General features: G+C 43.3%; 1 protein-coding gene across 1 annotated transcript; it reads right to left on the minus strand.

Annotated features, from left to right (window-relative positions):
- Positions 1 to 12183: 12183 nt before the first annotated feature.
- zgc:113307 (lumican) lies at positions 12184 to 20991 on the minus strand. Its single transcript, XM_020496694.2, has 7 exons — positions 20458 to 20991; positions 19219 to 19431; positions 18841 to 18982; positions 18162 to 18486; positions 17824 to 17974; positions 17423 to 17589; positions 12184 to 12964 (listed from the first exon to the last, which is right to left on the minus strand). The coding sequence occupies exons 2-7, from the start codon at positions 19410 to 19412 to the stop codon at positions 12813 to 12815; spliced, it is 1131 nt and encodes a 376-aa protein (XP_020352283.1). The 5' UTR covers positions 19413 to 19431; positions 20458 to 20991; the 3' UTR covers positions 12184 to 12812.
- Between the last annotated feature and the right edge of the window lie 1941 nt (positions 20992 to 22932).

Below are 22932 nucleotides of genomic sequence, written 5' to 3' on the forward strand. Positions count from 1 at the left end.
AAACATATGGAGAGTGGTACTCAGTGATGTGTTGTGTTGGAATTAATCCAAACGTAACACTTTGTATTCAGGACAAAAAAGTTAATTTCTTTGCCACATTCTTTGCAGTTGAACTTTAGTGCCTTATTGCAAACAAAATGCAAGATGCATATTTTTTTTTATCTGTACAGACTTCCTTCTTTTCACTCTGTCTATTAAGTTAGTATTGTGGAGTAACTACATTGTTGTTGATCCATCCTCAGTTTTCTCCTATCAATGTCATTAAACTTTGTAACTGTTTTAAAGTCACCATTGGCCTCAGGGTGAAATCCTTGAGCGGTATCCTTCCTTTCCGGCAAATCTTAGGAAGGACACCTGTATCTTTGCAGTGACTGGTTGTATTGATACACCATCCAAAGTGTAATTAATAATTACACCATGCTCAAAGGGATATATTTGTTTCTACCCATCTACCAATAGGTGCCCTTCTTTGTGAGGCATTGGAAAACTCCTTGGTCTTTGTGACTGAATGTGTGTTTGAAATTCACTGCTTGATTGAGGGACCTGACAGATAATTGTATGTGTGGGGTACAGAGATGGGGTAGTCATTCAAAATGAAATTTTAATACTATTATTGATCACAGAGTGAGTCCATGCAACTTATTATTTGACTTGTTAAGCACATTTTACTCTTGAGCTTATGTAGGCATTGCCATTGCAAAGGGATTGAATACTTAATGACTCAAGACATTTCAGCTTTTCATTTTATATTCATATGAGAACATTTCTTAAAACACAATTCCACTTTAGCATTATGTGGTATTGTGTGTGAAGGCCAGTGACACAAACTCTGAATTTAATCAATTGAGCACAACAAGATGTAGAAAAAGTCATGTTCTGAGGGCATGTTCCCCTAGAATGTTCCCCTAACTGAGGGAAAACTGTACAACATTAGTGGAACATTACAAACATCTTCTCTCTCCCTAGAGTTGTTAGCTGGGACACCATACACAGATGTTTTGTTTTATTTAACCTTTATTTTAGATGCACACATGCATGGTCGACACAAAAATACACATGCATGGTCGGCACAAAAACACACATGCATGGTCGACACAAAAACACACATGCATGGTCGACACAAAAATACACATGCATGGTCGACACAAAAATACACATGCATGGTCGACACAAAAATACACATGCATGGTCGACACAAAAATACACATGCATGGTCGACACAAAAATACACATGCATGGTCGGCACAAAAACACACATGCATGGTCGACACAAAAACACACATGCATGGTCGACACAAAAACACACATGCATGGTCGACACAAAAACACACATGCATGGTCGGCACAAAAACACACATGCATGGTCGACACAAAAATACACATGCATGGTCGGCACAAAAATACACATGCATGGTCGGCACAAAAATACACATGCATGGTCGGCACAAAAACACACATGCATGGTTGACACAAAAACACACATGCATGGTCGACACAAAAATACACATGCATGGACGCATGTACCTACTGGAAGGTAGTTGTGTGCTGAGCTGTCTCTTGCGCAGCATGAACTGTGTGTGTGTGTGTGTGTGTGTGTGTGTGTGTGTGTGTGTGTGTGTGTGTGTGTGTGTGTGTGTGTGTGTTCATGTGTATGCGTGCATGGGTGTGTTACTGTAAGCCACATGTGGTCAACGTATGAGATTGTGTGGGTAGATGAGATCATTTTAGACCATCAATACATTGAGAGAAGAGAGAAAGAAAAAAAGAAAGAAGCAAACAAATGAAGTTGCGCAGGACACAGAGAGCTCAGCAGAAATAGAGAAACAAAGAAAGCCTTTGTGACTCCAGTAGGGCGAGGAAGGAAAGGAAAATGAAAAGATCAGTTGATAATGAATCCAAGATGATTTGAGTGTTTATTCTCAGTCAGAGAGACTCCTATGAGGCTCCAGCTGAAACTAGTGATTTAAATCCACTTTCCTTCCTCACATTCATCACTCCCAATGTAGTATACCAATGTTGTGAATTAATTTAATTTAATTTGCGTTTAATTTATTGGTCCTGTTTTATGTTGATATAATTATGATATATTATAAATACAACAATATTTTATATTATAACTATTAAAGGCCCAGTGCTGTTGTCACGCCCTGGTCTAAGTATTTTGTGTTTATCTTCATGTATTGGGTCAGGCCAGGGTGTGGCATGGGGTTTTTGTATTGTGGTGTGTTTTGTCTTGGGGTTTTGGTGTGTATGTATTGGGATTGTAGCTAGTGGGGTTATCTAGCAAAGTCTATGGCTGTCTGGAGTGGTTCTCAATCAGAGGCAGGTGTTTATCGTTGTCTCTGATTGGGAACCATATTTAGGCAGCCATATTCTTTGAGTTTGTCATGGGTGATTGTCCTTAGTGTCCTCTATGTTAGTTTGCACCAGTATAGGCTGTTTCGGTTTTCGTTACGTTCTTTGTTTTGTAGTGTTTTGTGTTTATTTGTGTTTTCACGTTGTTCATTAAACATGGATCGCAATCTACACGCTGCATTTTGGTCCGACTATCCTTCACACCTAGAAAACCGTAACAGAATCACCCACCACAAACGGACCAAGCAGCGTGTCAACAGGCAGGAGCCACAGGAGAGGCAACAGAGGCAGCAGCTGCAGTGGGAGAGGTTGCACCACCTGGAGAAATGGACATGGGAGGAGGAACTGGACGGTAAAGGACCCTGGGCTCAGGCTGGAGAATATCGCCGCCCCAAGGAAGAACTGGAGGCGGATAAAGCGGAGACGTGCTGGTATGAGGAGGCAGCACGGCGACGCGGATGGAAGCCTGAGAGTCAGCCCCAAAAATGTATTGGGGGGGGGCTCACAGGGAGTATGGCTATGCCAGGTAGGAGACCTGCGCAAACTCCCTGTGCTTACCGGGGGGCTAGAGAGACCGGGCAGGCACCGTGTTATGCTCCATGCAGAGCTGTCAGTCTGCATGGAGCTGTCAGTCTGCATGGAGCAGCCAGAGATGTCAGTCTGCATGGAGCAGCCAGAGATGTCAGTCTGCATGGAGCAGCCAGAGCTGTCAGTCTGCATGGAGCAGCCAGAGCTGCCAGTCTGCAAGGAGCTGCCAGTCTGCACGGAGCTGCCAGTCTGCACGGAGCTGCCAGTCTGCACGGAGCTGCCAGTCTGCAAGGAGCTGCCAGTCTGCAAGGAGCTGCCAGTCTGCACGGAGCCGCCAGAGCTGCCAGTCTGTAAGAAGCCGCCAGAGCTGTCAGCCTACATAGAGCAGCCAGAGCCGCCAGTCAGCATGGAGCAGCCAGAGCCGCCAGTCAGCATGGAGCAGCCAGATCTTTCAGTCTGCCAGGATCCACCAGTCAGCCAGACTCTTCCAGATCTGCCAGTCAGCCAGACTCTTCCAGATCTGCCAGTCAGCCAGACTCTTCCAGATCTGCCAGTCAACCAGACTCTTCCAGATCTGCCAGTCAACCAGACTCTTCCAGATCTGCCAGTCAACAAGACTCTTTCAGATCTGCCAGTCAACCAGACTCTTTCAGATCTGCCAGTCAACCAGACTCTTTCAGATCTGCCAGTCAGCCAGACTCTTTCAGATCTGCCAGTCAGCCAGACTCTTCCAGATCTGCCAGTCAGCCAGACTCTTCCAGATCTGCCAGTCAGCCAGACTCTTCCAGATCTGCCAGTCAGCCAGACTCTTCCAGATCTGCCAGTCAACCAGACTCTTCCAGATCTGCCAGTCAACGAGACTCTTTCAGATCTGCCAGTCAACCAGACTCTTTCAGATCTGCCAGTCAACCAGACTCTTTCAGATCTGCCAGTCAACCAGACTCTTCCAGATCTGCCAGTCAACCAGACTCTTCCAGATCTGCCAGTCAACCAGACTCTTCCAGATCCGCCAGTCAGCCGGGATCTGCCAGAACCGCCAGTCGGCCGGGATCTGCCAGTCGGCCGGGATCTGCCAGTCGGCCGGGATCTGCCAGTCGGCCGGGATCTGCCAGTCGGCCAGGATCTGCCAGTCGGTCAGGATCCGCCAGTCAGCCAGGATCCGCCAGATCCGCCAGTCAGCCAGGATCTGCCAGTCAGCCAGGATCTGCCAGTCAGCCAGGATCTGCTGAAACCACCAGCCAGCCAGGATCTGGTAGATCTACCTACCTGCCTGAGCTTCCTCTCACTCCCGAGCTTCCTCTCACTCCCGAGCTTCCTCTCACTCCCGAGCTTCCTCTCACTCCCGAGCTTTCTCTCACTCCCGAGCTGTCCATCAGTCCCGATCTGCTCCTCAGTCCAGTGGGGTTCTGGGTGAGGACTACTAGGCCATGGTCGGCGGCGAGGGTGGACTATCCAGGGACGCGAGGAGAGGGGACTAAGACATTGACTGGGCCGGAGCCGCCACCATGGACAGACGCCCACCCGGACCCTCCCTATTGTTTTGAGGTGCGTTCAGGAGTCCGCACCTTAGGGGGGGGGGTTCTGTCACGCCCTGGTCTAAGTATTTTGTGTTTATCTTCATGTATTGGGTCAGGCCAGGGTGTGGCATGGGGTTTTTGTATTGTGGTGTGTTTTTTTTTTTCTTGGGGTTTTGGTGTGTATGTATTGGGATTGTAGCTAGTGGGGTTATCTAGCAAAGTCTATGGCTGTCTGGAGCGGTTCTCAATCAGAGGCAGGTGTTTATCGTTGTCTCTGATTGGGAACCATATTTAGGCAGCCATATTCTTTGAGTTTGTCGTGGGTGATTGTCCTTAGTGTCCTTAGTGTCCTCTATGTTAGTTTGCACCAGTATAGGCTGTTTCGGTTTTCGTTACGTTCTTTGTTTTGTAGTGTTTTGTGTTTATTCGTGTTTTCACGTTGTTCGTTAAACATGGATCGCAATCTACACGCTGCATTTTGGTCCGACTATCCTTCACACCTAGAAAACCGTAACAGCTGTCAAAAACATGATTTCCTGTCTTTCATATATATTTCTACACTATGAAGTTGGAATGATATTGTAAAATTGTGATAATTATGCTAATGACTTTTTAGTGTAAGAGTTGTTTGTAGACTGCCTGTAATCTCAGCCTGTTTCAAGTTTGAATGTCAAGTGAAATATCTTTCTTGCAAGCTCTTAAACACAACAATGCAGTAACCAATATCAATGTAGTACTAAAAACATAAGGTAAAACAAAACAGATGGGATATACAAATATGAAATAAGAACACGAGAAAGTAAGTCAGCTACAGTATATACCGGGTCAGCTCCAATACCATATTTACAATGTGCAGGTATACTGGCCTTCCATGATGACATCACCATGTGGCAAATTAGTTAACTGACCAATAAGAACGAGAGTTCCAAAGCTCTCTGCCAATAACAACTAATTTTAAGTTTTCCCCTCCCCACTCAGACCACTCCCAGACAGTCCTAGCAAAAATCTTGCTTAAGATATTGCTAAGCTTCCTTTGCTAAGAGGCTATTTTGTATCTTATTGACCATTTGATGAATTCAAAACAATCACAGTAAGGTACTTAATTGTTACCCAGAAATGATTTGATATTGAAATAAAAACAGCTGCATTGGCTAAGGGTCCCCTGTGGGACAGTTGAGCTAACATAGGCTAATGCGATTAGCCTGAGGTTGTAAGTAACAACAACATTTCCCAGGACATAGCCATATCTGATATTGGCAGAAATATTACATTCTTGTTAATCTGACTACACTGTCTAATTTATAGCAGCTATTACAGTGAAATAATACCATGCTATTGTTTGAGGAGAGTGCACAGTTTTAAACAAGAAAAGTTATTAATAAACAAATTAGTCACACTTGGTCAGTCTTGATACTTCATTTTGAACAGAAATGCAATGGTTCATTGGATCAGACTAAAACTTTGCACATATACTGCTGCCATCTAGTGGCCAATGTCTAAATTTCACCTGTGCTGGAATAATACATTATGGCCTTTCTCTTTCATTTTGAAGGTGATGGTACACAAAATACAAAAAAAGATTTTTTTTGTATTTTCTTCTACCAGATCTAATGTGTTATATTCTCCAACATTCCTTTCACATTTCCATAAACTTCAAAGTGTTTCCTTTCAAATGGTACTAAGAAAGTGCATATCCTTGCTTCAGGGTCTGAGCTACAGGCAGTTAGATTTGGGTGTCATTTCAGGCGATACTTTAAAAAAAGGGTCCGATCGAGGTTTATATATATTTTATGTTGACATAATTCTCCAGATGGTGTGGGTCTTCAATGACAAAACTATTGTTTTTGTTGAACTAGCGACATTTTGATAGATGTCCCTGTTCTTGTGTTGACAGCCAGAATGTTTTCCCTTACCACTCAGACTTTATGATAGTGTTATGATATAAACACTTCCGGCGTCATGAAGTGTTGTGTGCTGTTGAGGACAATCTGATTAACTGGTATGTTGTCCATGCTGTGAAGTAACAATGAAAGTCCATCCGAGTCAGCATCCCTCTGTCTTACAAATGAGATGAGATCCCAGCCTTGTAAAACAAGCCTATAAATCTGTATACACACACACAGCAGTGTCTAGCAGGGAGGCCTGAAACATGAGCAGACAGTATCATTAAGAGCTCATTAAGTGGAAAAAAAAAGCTCACATCCCGCCCAGTGTAAAGCAGGGTGTTAACAGGTACAGTGTGTTAAAACCAGTGGTAAAATAAAGCAGGTCAGCATTGAACATTGGTCGAAAATTACAGGTGGCGAGTGGCATAAATGCTAACGTTTATGCGTGTTGGCTCTCCACTACATCGCCGAGTTCACTTTTCGAAAATGTTCAACACTGGGGAACTGGTTTATTGAGAGGCGAGTCAGAGCTGAGTGTCTTAGTTTTCCAAAGCTGAATTTGGGAACGGTAGAACTGTGTTTGGTTCTGAAGAGTAACAGCATAACTCTAATTGATTCTAAAGTTATTTGCTTTCTCCATCCCCCCTCCCCCCTCCTCCTCCTGCTGGTTCATTAATTTCCTCTTGGTTCACTCTTTCCCCTGTCTTAAGTGTCCACAAGGGAGCCGCCCTGCTTCCTTAAGTACTCAGAGGATGGGGAATGCAGAGGCCAGGCCAGGCTAGGAGGATGGAGGCACGGGGTGAGAGGATGAAGGGAGGGCTTGGAGAAGGGAAAAAAGTGGGATGGGTGTGAGGGAGGGCTCAGGTGTCTGGGGTAAGGAAGGGGGGGAGGTGAGCAAAGAGGAAGTAGAGCGTGAGCTGCTGGGGCTTATACACCAACAGTACAACAGAGGGAACAGCTAACCCAGGATACTAAATAGACCAACACTACAGGCCAGACTCACACAACAGAGGCAGGGAGTAGCGCCGCAAATAGAAGAACAGACAGAGATGGTTCCAGGCCAGGGAGACAGGAGCTTAACATTCACTAACTCTGCAACCCAGAGAACAGCTAAATATAAGCCAGGGCTCTAAACACTCTAACACTACAGGGCCAGGGAATGCAGAAACAGGTTGTGTGGAATATACCCCGTCGCCTCTGAACCAGAAAACAGAGGAGGCTGCAAACCGGTTCCTGGTATAGGTCCAGGCCAGGGAGACAGTGGCCTTGTTTGAATACCTGTGCTTGCGTTGTAAATAAAAAACAATTCAGTATCATTTCAGTTTTCATCTAGTAGAGTTCGCTGCACCCGTGTGTCTGGCAACAGTTGATAATCAGCTGAGGGAACGTGCTGTACCAAAACAAAAGGATGGCAGAAATCCATGCAATTGCGCAATGATATGCCATATTCTCAGTAGGATGAAATGCTGTTATTTGTTGCTCATTTTTACTAAACAGTACGTTCTAAATAGTATGCAGTACCATTAATACACCGTATGCAGTTAATGTTAGTAGTAGGCAAGCCAGATTTCAGACACAGCCAGTATCTTAACATTAAGTAACTCTACAACACATAGAACTGCAAAGCAAAGCCTCAATTCACTCCAACAGCAACCGGCCACAAACTTGATGGAAATATGCCTGTGTCCTGACACGGACAACAGGAGAGTTGAGATGTGGAAAGTCAGTGTAATGGAGCTGTGACGATGCTGTGTTTTAGGGTAGCGTGTACAACAATGTGCCCAGGACCATGATAGAACCAGAGAGTTTCCTTACACAGCCCTCCTCCCTCCTCACCATGACTTAATCCCTGCTAGAGTGCAGTCATCGCTGGCATGACATTTCATAGGGCTCTGCTCAAAAGTGGTGATCTATGTAGAAAATTGCATGCCATTTGGGATGGAGCCACAGGCTTTTATGGCCAGTGGCTTGTGTGATGTGTTGAATGTCTTGAGTCAAAAAGTATTCAACCCCTTTCTTATGGTAAGCCTAAATAAGTTCAGGAGTCAATTGCATTGACTCTGTTGGCATTAATAGTGCTTAATATGATTTTTGAATGATTACCTCATCCCTGTACCCCACACATTAAATGATCTGTAAGGTCCATCTGTCGAGCAGTGAATTTCAAACACAGATTCAACCACAAAGACCAAGGAGGGTTTCCAATGCCTTGCAAAGAAGGGCACCTATTGGTAGATGGGTAAAAAAAAAAAAAAAATCATTAAATATCACTTTGAGTATGATGAAGTTATTAATTACACTTTGGATGCTGTATCAATACACGCAGTCACTACTAATATACAGGCGTCCTTTCTAACTCAGTTGCTGGTGAGGAAGTAAATAGCTCAAGGATTTCACCCTGAGGCCAATGGTGAGTTTAAAACAGTTACAGTGTAGTGGCTGTAACAGGAGAAAACTGAGAATGGATCAACATTGTAGTTACTCCACAATACACTGGCACTGGGAGATGAATTCACCTTTCAGCAGGACAATAACTTAAAACACAGGACAAAATCTACAATGGTGTTGCTTACCAAGAAGACAATGAATGTTTCTGAATGGCCGAGTTACAATTTTGACTTAAATCTACTTGATAATCTATGGCAAGACCTGAAAATGGTTGACTAGAAATGATCATCAACCAATTTGAAAGAGCTTGAATAATTTTAAAAAGAGTAATGGGCAAATGTTGCACAATTCAGGTGTGGAAAGCTCTTAGAGACTATTATTTTATTTAAACATTTTTTCACCTTTATTTAACCAGGTAGGCTAAGGTAGTTGAGAACAAGTTCTCATTTGCAACTGCGACCTGGCCACGATAAAGCAAAGCAGTGTGACACAGACAACAACACAGAGTTACACATGGAGTAAACAATAAACAAGCCAATAATACAAAGTCAATGACACAGTAGAAAAAAGAAAGGCACGAGGAGGTAGGCAATAAATAGGCCATAGGAGCAAATAATTACAATTTAGCAGATGAACACTGGAGTGATAAATGAGCAGATGATGATGTGCAAGTAGAGATACTGGTGTGCAAAAGAGCAGAAAAGTAAATTAAATAAAAACAGTATGGGGAGAAGGTAGGTAGATTGGGTAGGCTATTTACAGATGGACTATGTACAGCTGCAGTGATCGGTTACCTGCTCAGATAGTTGATGTTTAAAGTTGGTGAGGGAATAAAAGTCTCCAACTTCAGCGATTTTTGCAATTCGTTCCAGTCACTGGCAGCTGAGAACTGGAAGGAAAGACGGCCAAAGAAGTGTTGGCTTTGGGGGTGACCAGTGAGATATACCTGCTGGAACGTACCCACTATGGGTGGGTGTTGTTATCATGACCAGTGAACTGAGATAAGGCGGAGCTTTACCTAGCATAGACTTATAGATGACCTGGAGCCAGTGGGTCTGGCAACGAATATGTAGCGAGGGCCAGCCAACTAGAGCATACAGGTCCCAGTGGTGGGTGGTATAAGGTGATTTGGAAACAAAACGGATGGCACTGTGATAGACTGCATCCAGTTTGCTGAGTAGAGTGTTGGAAGCTATTTTGTAGATGACATCGCCAAAGTCGAGGATCGGTAGGACAGTCAGTTTTACTAGGGTAAGGTTGGCGGCGTGAGTGAAGGAGGCTTTGTTGCAAAATAGAAAGACAATTCTAGATTTGATTTTGGATTGGAGATGTTTAATATGAGTCTGGAAGGAGAGTTTACAGTCTAGCCAGACACCTAGGTATTTATAGTTGTCCATATATTCTTGGCCGGAACCGTCCTGGGTGGTGATGCTAGTCTGGCGAGCGTGTGTGGGCAGCGAACGGTTGAAAAGCATGTATTTGGTTTTACTAGCGTTTAAGAGCAGTTGGAGGCCACGGAAGGAGTGTTGTATGGCATTGAAGCTCGATTGAAGGTTAGTTAGCACAGTGTCCAAGGAAGGGCCAGATGTATACAGAATGGTGTCGTCTGCGTAGAGGTGGATCAGGGAATCGCCCGCAGCAAGAGCAACATCAATGATATATACAGAAAAAAGAGTCGGTCTGAGAATTGAACTCTGTGGTACCCCCATAGAGACACACTGAATTCTGTCTGCAAAGTAGTTGGTGAATCAGGCGAGGCAGTCATTAGAAAAACCAAGGCTAATGAGTCTGCCAATAAGAATACGGTGATTGACAGAGTCGAAAGCCTTGGCCAGATCAATGAAGACGGCTGCACAGTACTGTCTTTTATCGATGGCGGTTATGATATCGTTTAGTACCTTGAGCATGGCTGAGGTGCACCCGTGACTGGCTCGGAAACCGGATTGCACAGCGGAGAAGGTACGGTGGGATTCGAAATGGTCAGTGACCTGTTTATTGACTTGGCTTTCGAAGACTTTAGATAGGCAGGGCAGGATGGATATAGGTCTGTAACAGTTTGGGTCTAGGGTGTCACCCTCTTTGTAGAGGTGGATGACCGTGGCAGCTTTCCAATCTTTAGGGATCTCGGACGATACGAAAGAGAGGTTGAACAGGCTGGTAATAGGGGTTGCAAAAATGGCGGCAGATAGTTTTAGAAAGAGAGGGTCCAGATTGTCTAGCCCAGCTGATTTGTATTGGTCCACGTTTTGCAGCTCTTTCAGAACATCTACTGTCTGGATTTGGGTGAAGGAGAAGCTGGGGAGGCTTTGGCGAGTAGCTGCGGGGGGGCAGAGCTGTTGGCCGGGGTTGGAGTAGCCAGGAGGAAGGCATGGCCAGCCCTTGAGGAATGCTTCTTGAAATGTTCGATTATCATGGATTTATCAGTGGTGACCATGTTCCCTAGCCTCAGTGCAGTGGGCAGTTGAGAGGAGGTGCTCTATAACAAAAACACAGCTGTAAGCTCTGCCAAAATGTGATTCTAACATGTATTGACACATGGGGTTGAATACTTATCTAATCAACATATATTAGTGATTTATTTTCCATAAATAAAATTAAATGTAGACATTTTTCTTCAACTTTGACATTACAGAAAGACTCGCAGCTGTAAGTGCTGCCAAATGTGCTTTTACAAAGTATTGACTCAGGGGTTTGAATTCTTATGTAAAATAGTTATTTCTGTATTTAATTTTCAATACATCTATAAATATTTCTTAAAACATGTTTTCACTTTGTCATTATGGGGTATTGTGTGTAGATGGGTGAAAAATAATCCATTTAATCCATTTTGAATTCAGGCTGTAACACGACAAAATGTGGAATAGGTCAAGGGGTATGAATACTTTCTGAAGGCCCTGTAATTTTGCTTAATAAGCACAGTTGAATAATGACACATGGCATGTAGACATATTGAAAATATTTATTCATTTACTGTTTGGCAAAACAATGTCCTTATACAGGGTACACCAATTTACAACAAAGATACCTGTTAGCTTGCTAGTTAGCTAGCAAAATATATTACATTCAGCTGGCTAGCTTACAGCTAAAGCTAATGTCAGTTGACTACCCTAAAACTTTATTTGTGATAATATGCAAACCATAAGCCAAAGCTGATTTTCTTCCAGAATGTTGGGCAACCTATACCTCTATTAATGTGTGTCTAGGGATAGGGTTATATTATGTGTGATTTCTAGGTCTAGGAAACTGATATTCAGGAATAACAAACCTTGTGTTACCATGAATATAACAGCAGGCCGTTATGGGCTGTGTTCATAGTGAAGGTATAGTTTTTGTGTCTCTCATACCGAGCGCTAGCTACCCATAGAGCAAACAGGAACAGGATCTAGACTAATGAGACCAATCTAGGTTTATAGAGACTAACGCTCTGGATTGACAAAGGTTTTGTGTTATATGAAACAGATAGTATTTCATGTCTACATCACTCGTAAAAACACAGTAAAAACAATTGATAATGGTGTAACTTTTATTGTTCTGTTCATATGCAAAAACAATGCGTTACAGTCATACATCCGATAGAGCACATCATTTGACCTTAGAGCAAAACATTGATGATATTGTAAAACTTGACAGTAACAAAACGCATACAATGTGCGCATTAATACGTGTGTGTTGGATCAGTTCAACTCCAAGTTGACTCTACAGTACTGTGATGTATTAACAAGCCTTGGTGGGTGATGTTTGTGGATGATTTTAATGACTACGTGCTTCATACACTGATCAGACTGTGTTACAGGATGAAGTGGCTACAGTGAGACTAGCAAAACAACATTAAATGAGCATCAGCTCTACTCCTGGAGGATAAAAAAAATAACAAAAAAAATAAATGTATTGAGTATTGAAGACCTGTTCTGAGAGCATGTAAGCGTTTGCTTGCGTTTGTGTGTGTCCAAACGTGCGTCCGAGTGGGCATGAGTGATGTGTGTTTGAAGGATGTGCGTTTGAATGACGTACTGATGTGCATGTGTGTGTGTGTTAATTTCTGAATGTTCAGACCTGTGGAATCTTGACAGAATCTTTCCAGGTAAGCTTCAAAGCAGGGTTGTGGCAGGGTCAGAGGGTTAGAGGTACGAGGTCAGGGTTAGATGTATATGTGGTGCAGGACTCGGAGGCAGTAGACCCATTCAGGTGGTAGTAGATGATAGGACATCTTGTTCCCGTCCAGACGAAGGATCCTCATCCTGGAGTACGACAGAGGACCCACCTCCCGACAGAAACTAGAGATGTTAAACTCTGCAGAGGACAAAGAGCAGAGCGAGGACAGAGAGGATAGAAAGGATAGAGGACAAAGAGAACAGAGGACAGTATGGTTTTTTACATGCACTCACACCCTATACCCAGTAATGACATTCCCACTCATATACTCTTACTTCACAAAGTATATTTTTATAATACATGAACATAACTTAAACCCAGTTCCTCCAATTGAGAGTTGTCACAGTATTTTGAGTGTACTGCCATCATTGTTCCTGAAATGACAGACTGTATGAGGAGGATTTGCCTGATCAGAAGCTGGATACAGCTACAGTATCCTATTCTATTAGGAGCAGAAACCACAACATGTTACAGTAGTTGATGCCAAATCCAAAAAGCAGCTACAGCTATCTTAAAAAAGAGGAGGAGAGAAAACGTAATCTCCTCTCTACCTCCTGTTCCTGCCTATAGCTATTGGCAGAAGGGTACGTTTGGCAGAGGGTAGACAACAGTAGCTAGCTGTCGGGATGCTAGACAGTGAGGTGAGTGTTTTTCTCTTGGTGAATGTCTTGTGTTTAGCTCTCTGTCAGACCAGACCAGACACACATACCAGGTTATTGTGCTGACTCATGTCTCCTGGAGAGCCTTGCGGAAAACAAGCTCACACTCCATCTTTATTTCTCTTGCTTTCTCTCTCTCTTTTTATTTCTGTGTCTCTAACCCCGCCTCTCTGTCTGTTCCTCTACAGTGCCTACAGAACATTTTCACACCCTTGACTTTTTCCACATTTTGTTGTGTTTACAAAGTGCCATTTTTTGTCAATGATTGACTTAAAAATACTCTGTAATGTCAAAGTTGAAGAACATTTTTAAAATGTTAATAATGGAACATAAAATACTAAAATATCTTAATTAAAGGAGTATTCAACCTCTTGAGTGAATACATGTTAGAATCACCTTTGGAAGCTGTCCTTCTGAGTAATACCTTGACTACAGCACCCGCATCGCATGCGCGAGCGTTGCAAAATAAATGTAGAAATCTATATTATTAAATTATTGCACCCACACTGCTTGCTCGCACCAACGAGCGTCTGTGTTGCCAAGGGCTTAGAAGTCAGTTCTAATTGTGACGCAGATCGCGCTGCAAGTCCTGCCACTCCCATCTCCTCATTGGTTTATAGAAGCAGGTACCGGCGTGCCATCTCCTCATCGGTTATACCCACATGGGTGACTGAAAGACGAAAGACGAAAAAGCCTGAAAGGAGGAGAGATGACAAGAAACGATTCGGTTGACCGTTTTATGTGTGGATTCATTTTTTGAGTAGAGGACCTTGTGCATTTCAGGTAAAATAACAACTCAATGTTTATGTCCCAGGACAAACTAGATAGCAACAGCAAGCAAGCTAAATAGGACAAATTATCTAGCAAGTGCAAGCTAGCTAGATAAATTGCCATAAACATTTTATGCTTTTTGACCTGTCCCCAAATTGAGATTTTATTTTGATATTTTAACCTGCGTGTCGTGATTGCGTTTAGCGTGGTTGGGACAAAATACATTTACACACGATGGAGCACGCAAGCAGCCGGTGTGGGTTCCGTGTAAGTCTCGAAGAGCTTTGCAAACCTGGATCGTACAATCTTCAAAAAATCTTCAAGCTCTGTCAAGTTGGTTGTTGATCTTTGCTAGACAGACTTTTTCAAGTCTTGACATTGATTTTCAAGCCGAGTTAAGTCAAAACTGTAACTAGGCCACTCAGGAACATTCAATATCACCTTGGTAAGTAACTCCAGTGTAGTTTGGCCTCATGGTGAAATCCCTGAGTGGTTTTCCTCCTCTCCGTAAACTGAGTTAGGAAGGATGCCTGTATCTTTGTAGTGACTGGGTGTATTAACACACCCTCCAGAGTGCAATAATAACTTCACCATGCTCAAAGGGACATTCAGTAGATACAGTATGTTTCCATGAACTTCTCCCTTGATTTTTTTTGTCGACATTTAGAAAGCTTGCATGGAAAATAGATGTGACAAATGCCTGCTAGGGTGCATTTCCATGTATCTACCTTGTGTCGATATAAACAGCTGAATGTAACAACGTCACAGCTGGACGTAATGATGTTGAATAAAACTGTAGTGTTTCCACTACCCATTTAGGCAAGTTGCGCATTAATAAATTGGCAACATCCTGTATGCCCTCCCATCTATCTGTTTCATGTCTCAGGTAGCCGATGAAAGCCAGCATGGGATAGAATTCAAGAATAGACTAGTGTGCAATATAATGTGCCACATTATTGCCACGGGCCGTGCCATTATGAAACTTGCACGGTAAATAATTGGATGGTGAAACTTGCATCCAGCCAACCAGAAAAGCAATTTGAAGCAATTCAACCATTCTTGAAAGTCAGGACAAGGATCCTGCAAAGAAACATTATTTTGATAGTTAAAAAATGGATTTAGCAGGCATTTAGAATGAAATGTGGAGTGGAGCTTGTGATGACATCACGTGCCGCACGTATCTTCAAAATTATTCGCCAATCATCATTTAATCGAAAAACACAGTTTCCATCATCATTTGTCGCAATAAAGAAAGTTTGCCAAAAGAAAAATCCACCCCTGTCGAATGGATAAAAATGTTGTTGATCTTCAGAAAATTCTCACCTATATCTGCCGTCTCCCTATGTCTCCTCCTTACTCTCTGTTTTTTAAAAATGTTTTAGCCATCATCCAATAAGTGCCATTCTTTGCAAGACATTGGAAAACCTTCCTGTTCTTTGTCTTTGAAATTGTGCTTCACTGCTTGACTGAACGACCTTACAGATAATTGTTTGTGTGGGGTACAGAGACAGGGGTGGTCATTTAAACATCTTCTTAAAACCATTATTCAGCACAGAGTTAGTCAAGCAACTTATTATCAGTGGTGGAAAAAGTACCCAAATGTCATATTTGAGTAAAAGTAAAAGTTGATCAAAAATGAAAGTGAAAGTCACCCAGTAAAATACTACTTAAGTATACTACTTGGTTTAAAATATACTTATCAAAAGACAGCATAATTTTCTTATTTTTAAAATTATGGATAGCCAGGGGCACACTCCATCACTCAGACATCATTATAAATGAAGCATGTGTGTTTAGTGAGTCCGCCAAATCAGAGGCAGTAGGGATGACCAGGGATGTTCTGTGTGAATTAGACAACTTTCATGTCCTGCTAAGCATTCAAAATGTAACGAGTACTTTTGGGTGTCAGGGAAAATGTAAGGAGTGAAAATTACATAATTTTCTTTAGGAATGTAGTGACGTGAAAGTAAACGTTGTCAAAAATATAAATAGTAAAAAAAAAGTTCAGAAACCCTAAAAAACGACTTACGTAGTACTTAAAATTATTTTTACTTAAGTACTTTACACCACTGCTTATTATCTGACTTTTATTAGGTTATTTAGGCTTGCCTTAACAAAGGGCTTGAATGCTTATTGACTCAAGTCATTTCAGCTTTCCATTTATTTGAATGAATTTGTAAAATGTCTAAAAACCTAATTCCACATTGAGATTAGGGGGTATTGTGTGTATGCCAGTGACACTAAATCCACATGTAAACCACTTTAAATTCGGGCTGTCACACAACAAAATGTGAAAAAAAAGTTAAAGGTTGTGAATACTTTCTGAAGGCACTGTACCTCTACCTCTGTTTTTCTCTCTTGTCATTCTCTCTCCCTCTCTCCCCCTCTTTCCCTCTCCCTCTGTAGGCCAAACATCCAAGCCAGAACAGGAATCCAGGAATCCTAACAGTGTTTTGTCAAGGAGACACGGCTGAGCGAACGAGTGGCCAATTGTGAGATTCACAGGTTTGTTATTGAAGATGAGGCAGGAAGTTACATCCACTCCTCATGTGCTGATTTGCAGTTCAAGAGAAGCATTCAGGTGTTCATAATTTGATCAGCTTCGTCATTTGGAAATATTTGGAGGCACAACACAAGGATTGTTTTTCTCAGAGAGAGATGGAAAGAGCATGATATTTGGCTGATCTTACCATCTAGCTCTCAAAGTCTCATGTCAGAATTAGTCTCTTCATCCATGTGTCTCAAACATCAAATTCTGCAGTTGTTCCAAACGTCAAATTTGAAGTGTTTAAGGTTACGTTTAGGCATGAACTTAACATTTTAAGTTTAGGGTTAAGTTGAAGCATGAACTCCGAAATCTTGAGGTTATGCATTAACTCTGAATGGTTAAGGTACATTTTAAGGTTTGGGATATGCTTAAATAAAAATTCTCAAAACAACTTTCAATCGCTGGATTCGAACAAAAGATGCTTACGCCCCTAGTGGCCGGTTTCCACATCATCTCCCTATGTCCTTCGACATGGATGGACGTCGAATACTGACTTGTTTCACGGGTGACCTGGCTGGATCTTACTCCCCTGGTCAACCCCTCACAGATGTTTTCTCCACTCCTTAGATTGTCTATGTGTGCACGTGCGCGTGTACGGGAGTGTATGTGTAGTCTTACCTTGTATGTGGTTGGCCTCCAAGTACAGGTACTGTAGTGTGAGAGGAACCAGGGGGATGGTTGTCAGCTTGTTGTAAGAGAGATCCAGCTCCACAAGGGAAGACAGGTTGAAGGATTGGGGGTGGAGGGAAGGGCTCACTAAACCACAGCGGCTCAGACGCAGGTACCTACACACACACACACACACACACACACACACACACACACACACACACACACACACACACTACATTTACATTAAAGCCACATTCTTATCCAGAGTAACTTTCAATATTAGAGAACAAAATAACCACAATTTGTGATAATATCAGAGAGGTGTGATGCATATCAGACTGAAATAATGTGTGTGTGTGTGTGTGTGTGTGTGTTTGCATGCTTGCATCTGTACGTGTGTGTGTTACCTGAGATTAGTAAAGCCCTGTAGACTTTCCTCCCCCAGGCCAGACAGAGAGTTGTTGGAGAGGTAGAGCTGCTGGATGGAGGGAGGAAGGTGGGAGGGGAAGGAGGAGAAGAGGTTCCCGCTCAGGCTCAACAGGTTAAGAGACACCAGGCCTGGTGGGGGAGGAGGGAGAGGTGGAGGGAGAAGGAGAGAGGGAGGATGGGAGAGAGGGTACCAGAACAAGCATGTTCAGAGCTGTTACCTTTGAGGCTGTTATTTTTAAGATATGTCAGAAAAGGTGTCATATGTTTTGGCATAAAATATAATATCTCAGAATGGAAGCAGAGCGAAGGCACTTACCTGTGAAGTCAGTCTCTGTAATCACGTTCAACCTATTCCCCTGCAGTAGCAGCAATGTAAGATTATGTAAGTTCCCGAAGGTTCCCGGGGAGATGCTGGTGATGAGGTTGTGTGCCAGTCGGAGCTGCCGCAGGCTCCTGGGCAAGCCAGAGGGTACAACAGTCAGCTTATTGTGGTTGAGGAACAGGTATTGGAGCTGGGTCAGGTTCTGCAGCGTGGAGGTCTGCAGCCCGTCTGTCTGCAGACGGTTATCATCCAGGATGAGCCAGCGGAGTCCTGTGGAGTTGGTGAGAGAGGAGGAGGGCAGGGACGAGATGTTGTTGCCCTGAGAAAACACACACCCATAAGCTGTGTGTTACCTATAGATGTAGGATCTTCATTTTGTTGCTGCGAATTTTACTGCACAGCAGTGTATTCAAGGTTTAATAAGGCTTCTAAAGTTTGTAATTTCCACTTTAAAATGTCATATTTGATTTGCTCTAAGGAAAAATATATCTAACCCCTATAAAAAATGTCCATGACTTATAATATACATAATAATTAAAATGTTCTCTTGCTGCAGGATTATTGGCTCAAATTAAGATCCGACACCTGTATAGGAACCGTGTGGTGCCTGGCAGTCTTTCAGACAGGTGTCTCAGACCCCTTTGTGCATGTGCTTGCATGTGGTGTGTATTACCTGCAGAAACAGGTATTGTGTATTGTAAAGCATGCTGTCCGGCAGCTCTCCCAGGTCTCTGTGGTCACAGTACAGAGCTGAGGGCCACTGGATAGGACAGTCACACAGGTCAGGGCAGGACTGGGGGTTGTTGGCTCTGTACCTGGATCACACACAGATAAATATCTGTCTTTACTCGGATCTATGACATATGTAAATAATCTAGGAAATACATGTGATACTTTGCCATTGAATGATGTCTAAACATTACCCAATCCCGAAGCACCAGCTAAAGCAACTCACGGATTTGCAAGTGCATTTCATTTATAAATGATTTAAAGCACCACGACCTTCAGACTGTTGTCACAGTAAATTAATGTATCAATGTTTTATTTGTACCATGCCCGGTCCATTCGGCCCCTCAGGCTGAATACAGAGGGTTCCCCCAGAAGACGGTTGATCCAGAGAGGAACCCCTCCATAGTCCAGGTCCTGGGTTGTCCCTGGGGTGCCACACACAGGCCTGCAGACACTCAGCATCAGACCCAGGGCTACAGTGAGGACTAGGGACAGCACCGACACTTGTACAACCATGGTGATACTGTAAGACAACCTGGGGATAGTGATAATAGTTGTTATATATTGTTTATCTATATACAAATACAAAGAACCAGTGCAAGGACCAGACCCGACCCACACCACAGCCATGAACACAGCTACTTGGATAATTCCATCGCAGGATCCGAAACACAGGTTTCGATCACAACATTTCGGTGAGAAAAATGAAGAAACCATAGGCCTCAAGGCTTTTTCACAACAATTCGAAACACTCTGAGCCATAGAAACTTTGAGAGTTAGAAGCTACTGTAACTTGTCACTCCTGGAGAGTCAGTTGACTAGGTGACGTCACAGTGTGAGACAGCGACTAACTTTCTTTGCTTAATTAACATCTTAATACAGCTGAGGTATTGAGGTATGAGTTTGCCCTCCTGCCATTTGTTGTTGTAAGTTGCAGACACACATCTGTGATGGAGAGAGAGGAATGTGTATCCATATTTTTCCACATGCACAGCTGCAAACTTAATAATACACAGTGGACAAAAATGTCACACATGCACATAATCACAGACACACGCACGCACGCACGCACGCACACAGGCAGCCACACACACACACACACACACACACACACACACACACACACACACACACACACACACACACACACACACACACACACACACACACACACACACACACACACACACACACACACACACACAAAATAAGAATACACAAAATAAGCATGCACACGCATAGATGACAGAGACTGCATCATCAGGGTGTCCTTAAACTGTAAGTTTCAGAATGGTAACATTCACATTCAGAGTCGCATGATCAACACTTCTCTCATTGAGGTAGGGGCAGTTTGGATTATAGCACCGTCATACACATCAACATTATTCTGCCTGTCAGTAACAACATAAGATACAGACATTTATAGCCTGCAGTAACTGCAATTATACATTTGCCAGTATAATAATCAACGCATTTATTTTCCACTAAATCTCACTTAACACTCACAAAAACATTCACAAACACCACATGTACATGAAGGAAACCGACAAAGCACACATACCTTCTTTATGGGTTCAGGTTTGTGGTTGTTAGTATTCCTGAGCTGTGGTTCCATGTACAGTAGCAGTAGACAGTAGTAGTGGTTCACTGTCTGCACAGATGAGCATGTGGCACTGAATGGGCGTGAGCGTGTGTGTGTGTGTTCAGGCTACCTGCAGTATTTACCCACTGCCAAATACATTCCTGAGGCATACACCCCAGGCCTTAGACATCCTCCATATTCGTCCCTCTCTCCCGGCTTTCTCTTCTCCTTCTCTTCCCTCTCTCCTTCTCACCCTCTCTCCTTCTCTCCCTCTCTCCCTCTCTCCCTCTTTCTCTTCTCCCTCTCTCCCTCTTTTTTTCTCCTTCTCTTCCCTCTCTCCCTCTTTTTCTTCTCCTTCTCTTCCCTCTCTCCCTCTTTCTCCTCTCCTTCTCTTCCCTCTCTCTCTCTTTCTCCTCTCCTTCTCTTCCCTCTCTCCCTCTTTCTCTTCTCCCTTTCTCCCTCATTCCACTCAGACACAACACCCTATAGTAACTGTTCAGCCTGCAACATTTGGTGGAAACATGTTCTTCAAAAACAAGAGAGAGTGGGGGGGAGGGGAGAAGGATCAAAAGGATGAGGGAAAGTAGAGGTCTGATATCAGGGCATAGGGTTTGAATTATAATCTGGCAAAGTTTTCAAAGGCTGCATGCCGTCAGGATCACATGGTCCTTGGTCAATCCTTTATCTGCACACACTGTACTTTGTCAATACGCAAAGGGCCAATGTGATTATGATCCAGGCGACAGCCCAAAGCTTTGTCTGTGTGTGTGTGTGTGTGTGTGTGTGTGTGTGTGTGTGTGTGTGTGTGTGTGTGTGTGCATCTTTTGGGCATTTCGGGATGCATCTCAGCTGAGTACACTGGAAAGATTCCAGGGTTACTGCTGAAAGTTATGGGGACCGAAAGAAAGAAAACAACACAGTAGGAGAGCTGGAGGGAGAGGGAGGAGTGTCGAGAAGAGGGAGGAGTGTCGGGAAGAGGGAGGCAGTGGGGACAGAGAGTAGAAGGGAGGGTGGAGAGAGGGAGGGACTGGAAGAGCAGGATCTTGTGGGGGATTGAGGGAGAAAGGGAGGTTGGGAGGACTGAGGGAGAGAAGGAGAGGGGATGTGGGGACAGAGAGTAGAAGGGAGGGTTGGAGAGAGGGATGGACTGGAGGAGCAGGATCTTGTGGGGGATTGAGGGAGAAAGGGAGGTTGTGAGGACTGAGGGAGAGAAGGAGAGGGGATGTGGGGACTGAGAGAGAGGAAAACACAGGAATAGCGCCCCTTAGCACAAACAGATGTCATAAGACCATCAGTTCCAAAGTGTTTGTGTGTGCGACTGTGTGTGCACATGGACACATGTGTGAACACTTTCCCCTACCTATTAGTGTCATCCAGGCATGTTTTTTCTGTGTTTGTTGCCAGAGGGAGAACCACAGGGTTTTACATGACAGTATCCTCGGGGGAGCTGTGTAACCATAGGTCTGACATAATGCCACCCAGGCTAGCCATGACTCACAACAATAAGTGGAGACTAAAATGGGAACTATTATGGGTACTGCCATTAGGGGACTGAGAGAGGGAGCTAAAATAGGGGATTGTTAATAGGGGACTAAATAGGGGAATATTATTGTGATATCTGATTCCTTAGCACTACAATAATATGTTTAGGTATAAGCTTGTAATGTCATTGAGGGAAAGCTTGATGAGAAAACAACAAGATTGAATAACTTCATATAAGGTTTTGAAATAATTTGTCTCATCTTTTCCATCATAACAGAACGTTGGGCCCATGATGGTATTGTTCTTCAATAACATTTGTTATGAAATCATTTTGGCGCTCTGATTTATAATGGAATGAAAAAGATTGACTGAGCTGTGACTTATTTTAGGACATACTGAGCCTACAGGTAGCACATACCATTCTAGAGTACTACACACACACTATCGCACACACACACATGGACACACACGCACACGCACGCATACACACACACTGGCTGGCTGATGGCTTTTCCATAAACAGAAGAAGGAAATGAGGAAACCTTCCATAGCCAGGTTCTCTCTGCAGCAAAATCTGTCTTTTCACCAGCAGGCAGCTTGTGAGAGCCAGCTAACCACTAGAATATATCAAAATCGAATCAAATGTAACTTTATTTGTCAAACGCACCGAATACAACTGGTGTAGACTATATACACAGGGAGTACCAGTACCAGATCAATGTACAGAGGTACGAGGTATTTGAGGTAGATAAGTACTGAAGGCGGCATCGGGACAGTGACTCGGCATCAGGATAGATAATAATAAGACTAAAATAAAGAACAGAGTAGCAGCAGCAAATGATGCGTGTAAAAGTGTGTGTTCGTGAGTAATGTATGTGTGTTTGTGTTGTGTAGGTATGTGTGTGTGTGTGCGTGTGTGTGAATGTAGTGTATGTGCATGTGTGTGGGCTTGTGTGGGAGTGTGTGTATATG

The sequence above is a fragment of the Oncorhynchus kisutch genome, linkage group LG1 (genome assembly GCF_002021735.2).
Source record: "Oncorhynchus kisutch isolate 150728-3 linkage group LG1, Okis_V2, whole genome shotgun sequence".
Taxonomy (NCBI): domain Eukaryota; kingdom Metazoa; phylum Chordata; class Actinopteri; order Salmoniformes; family Salmonidae; genus Oncorhynchus; species Oncorhynchus kisutch.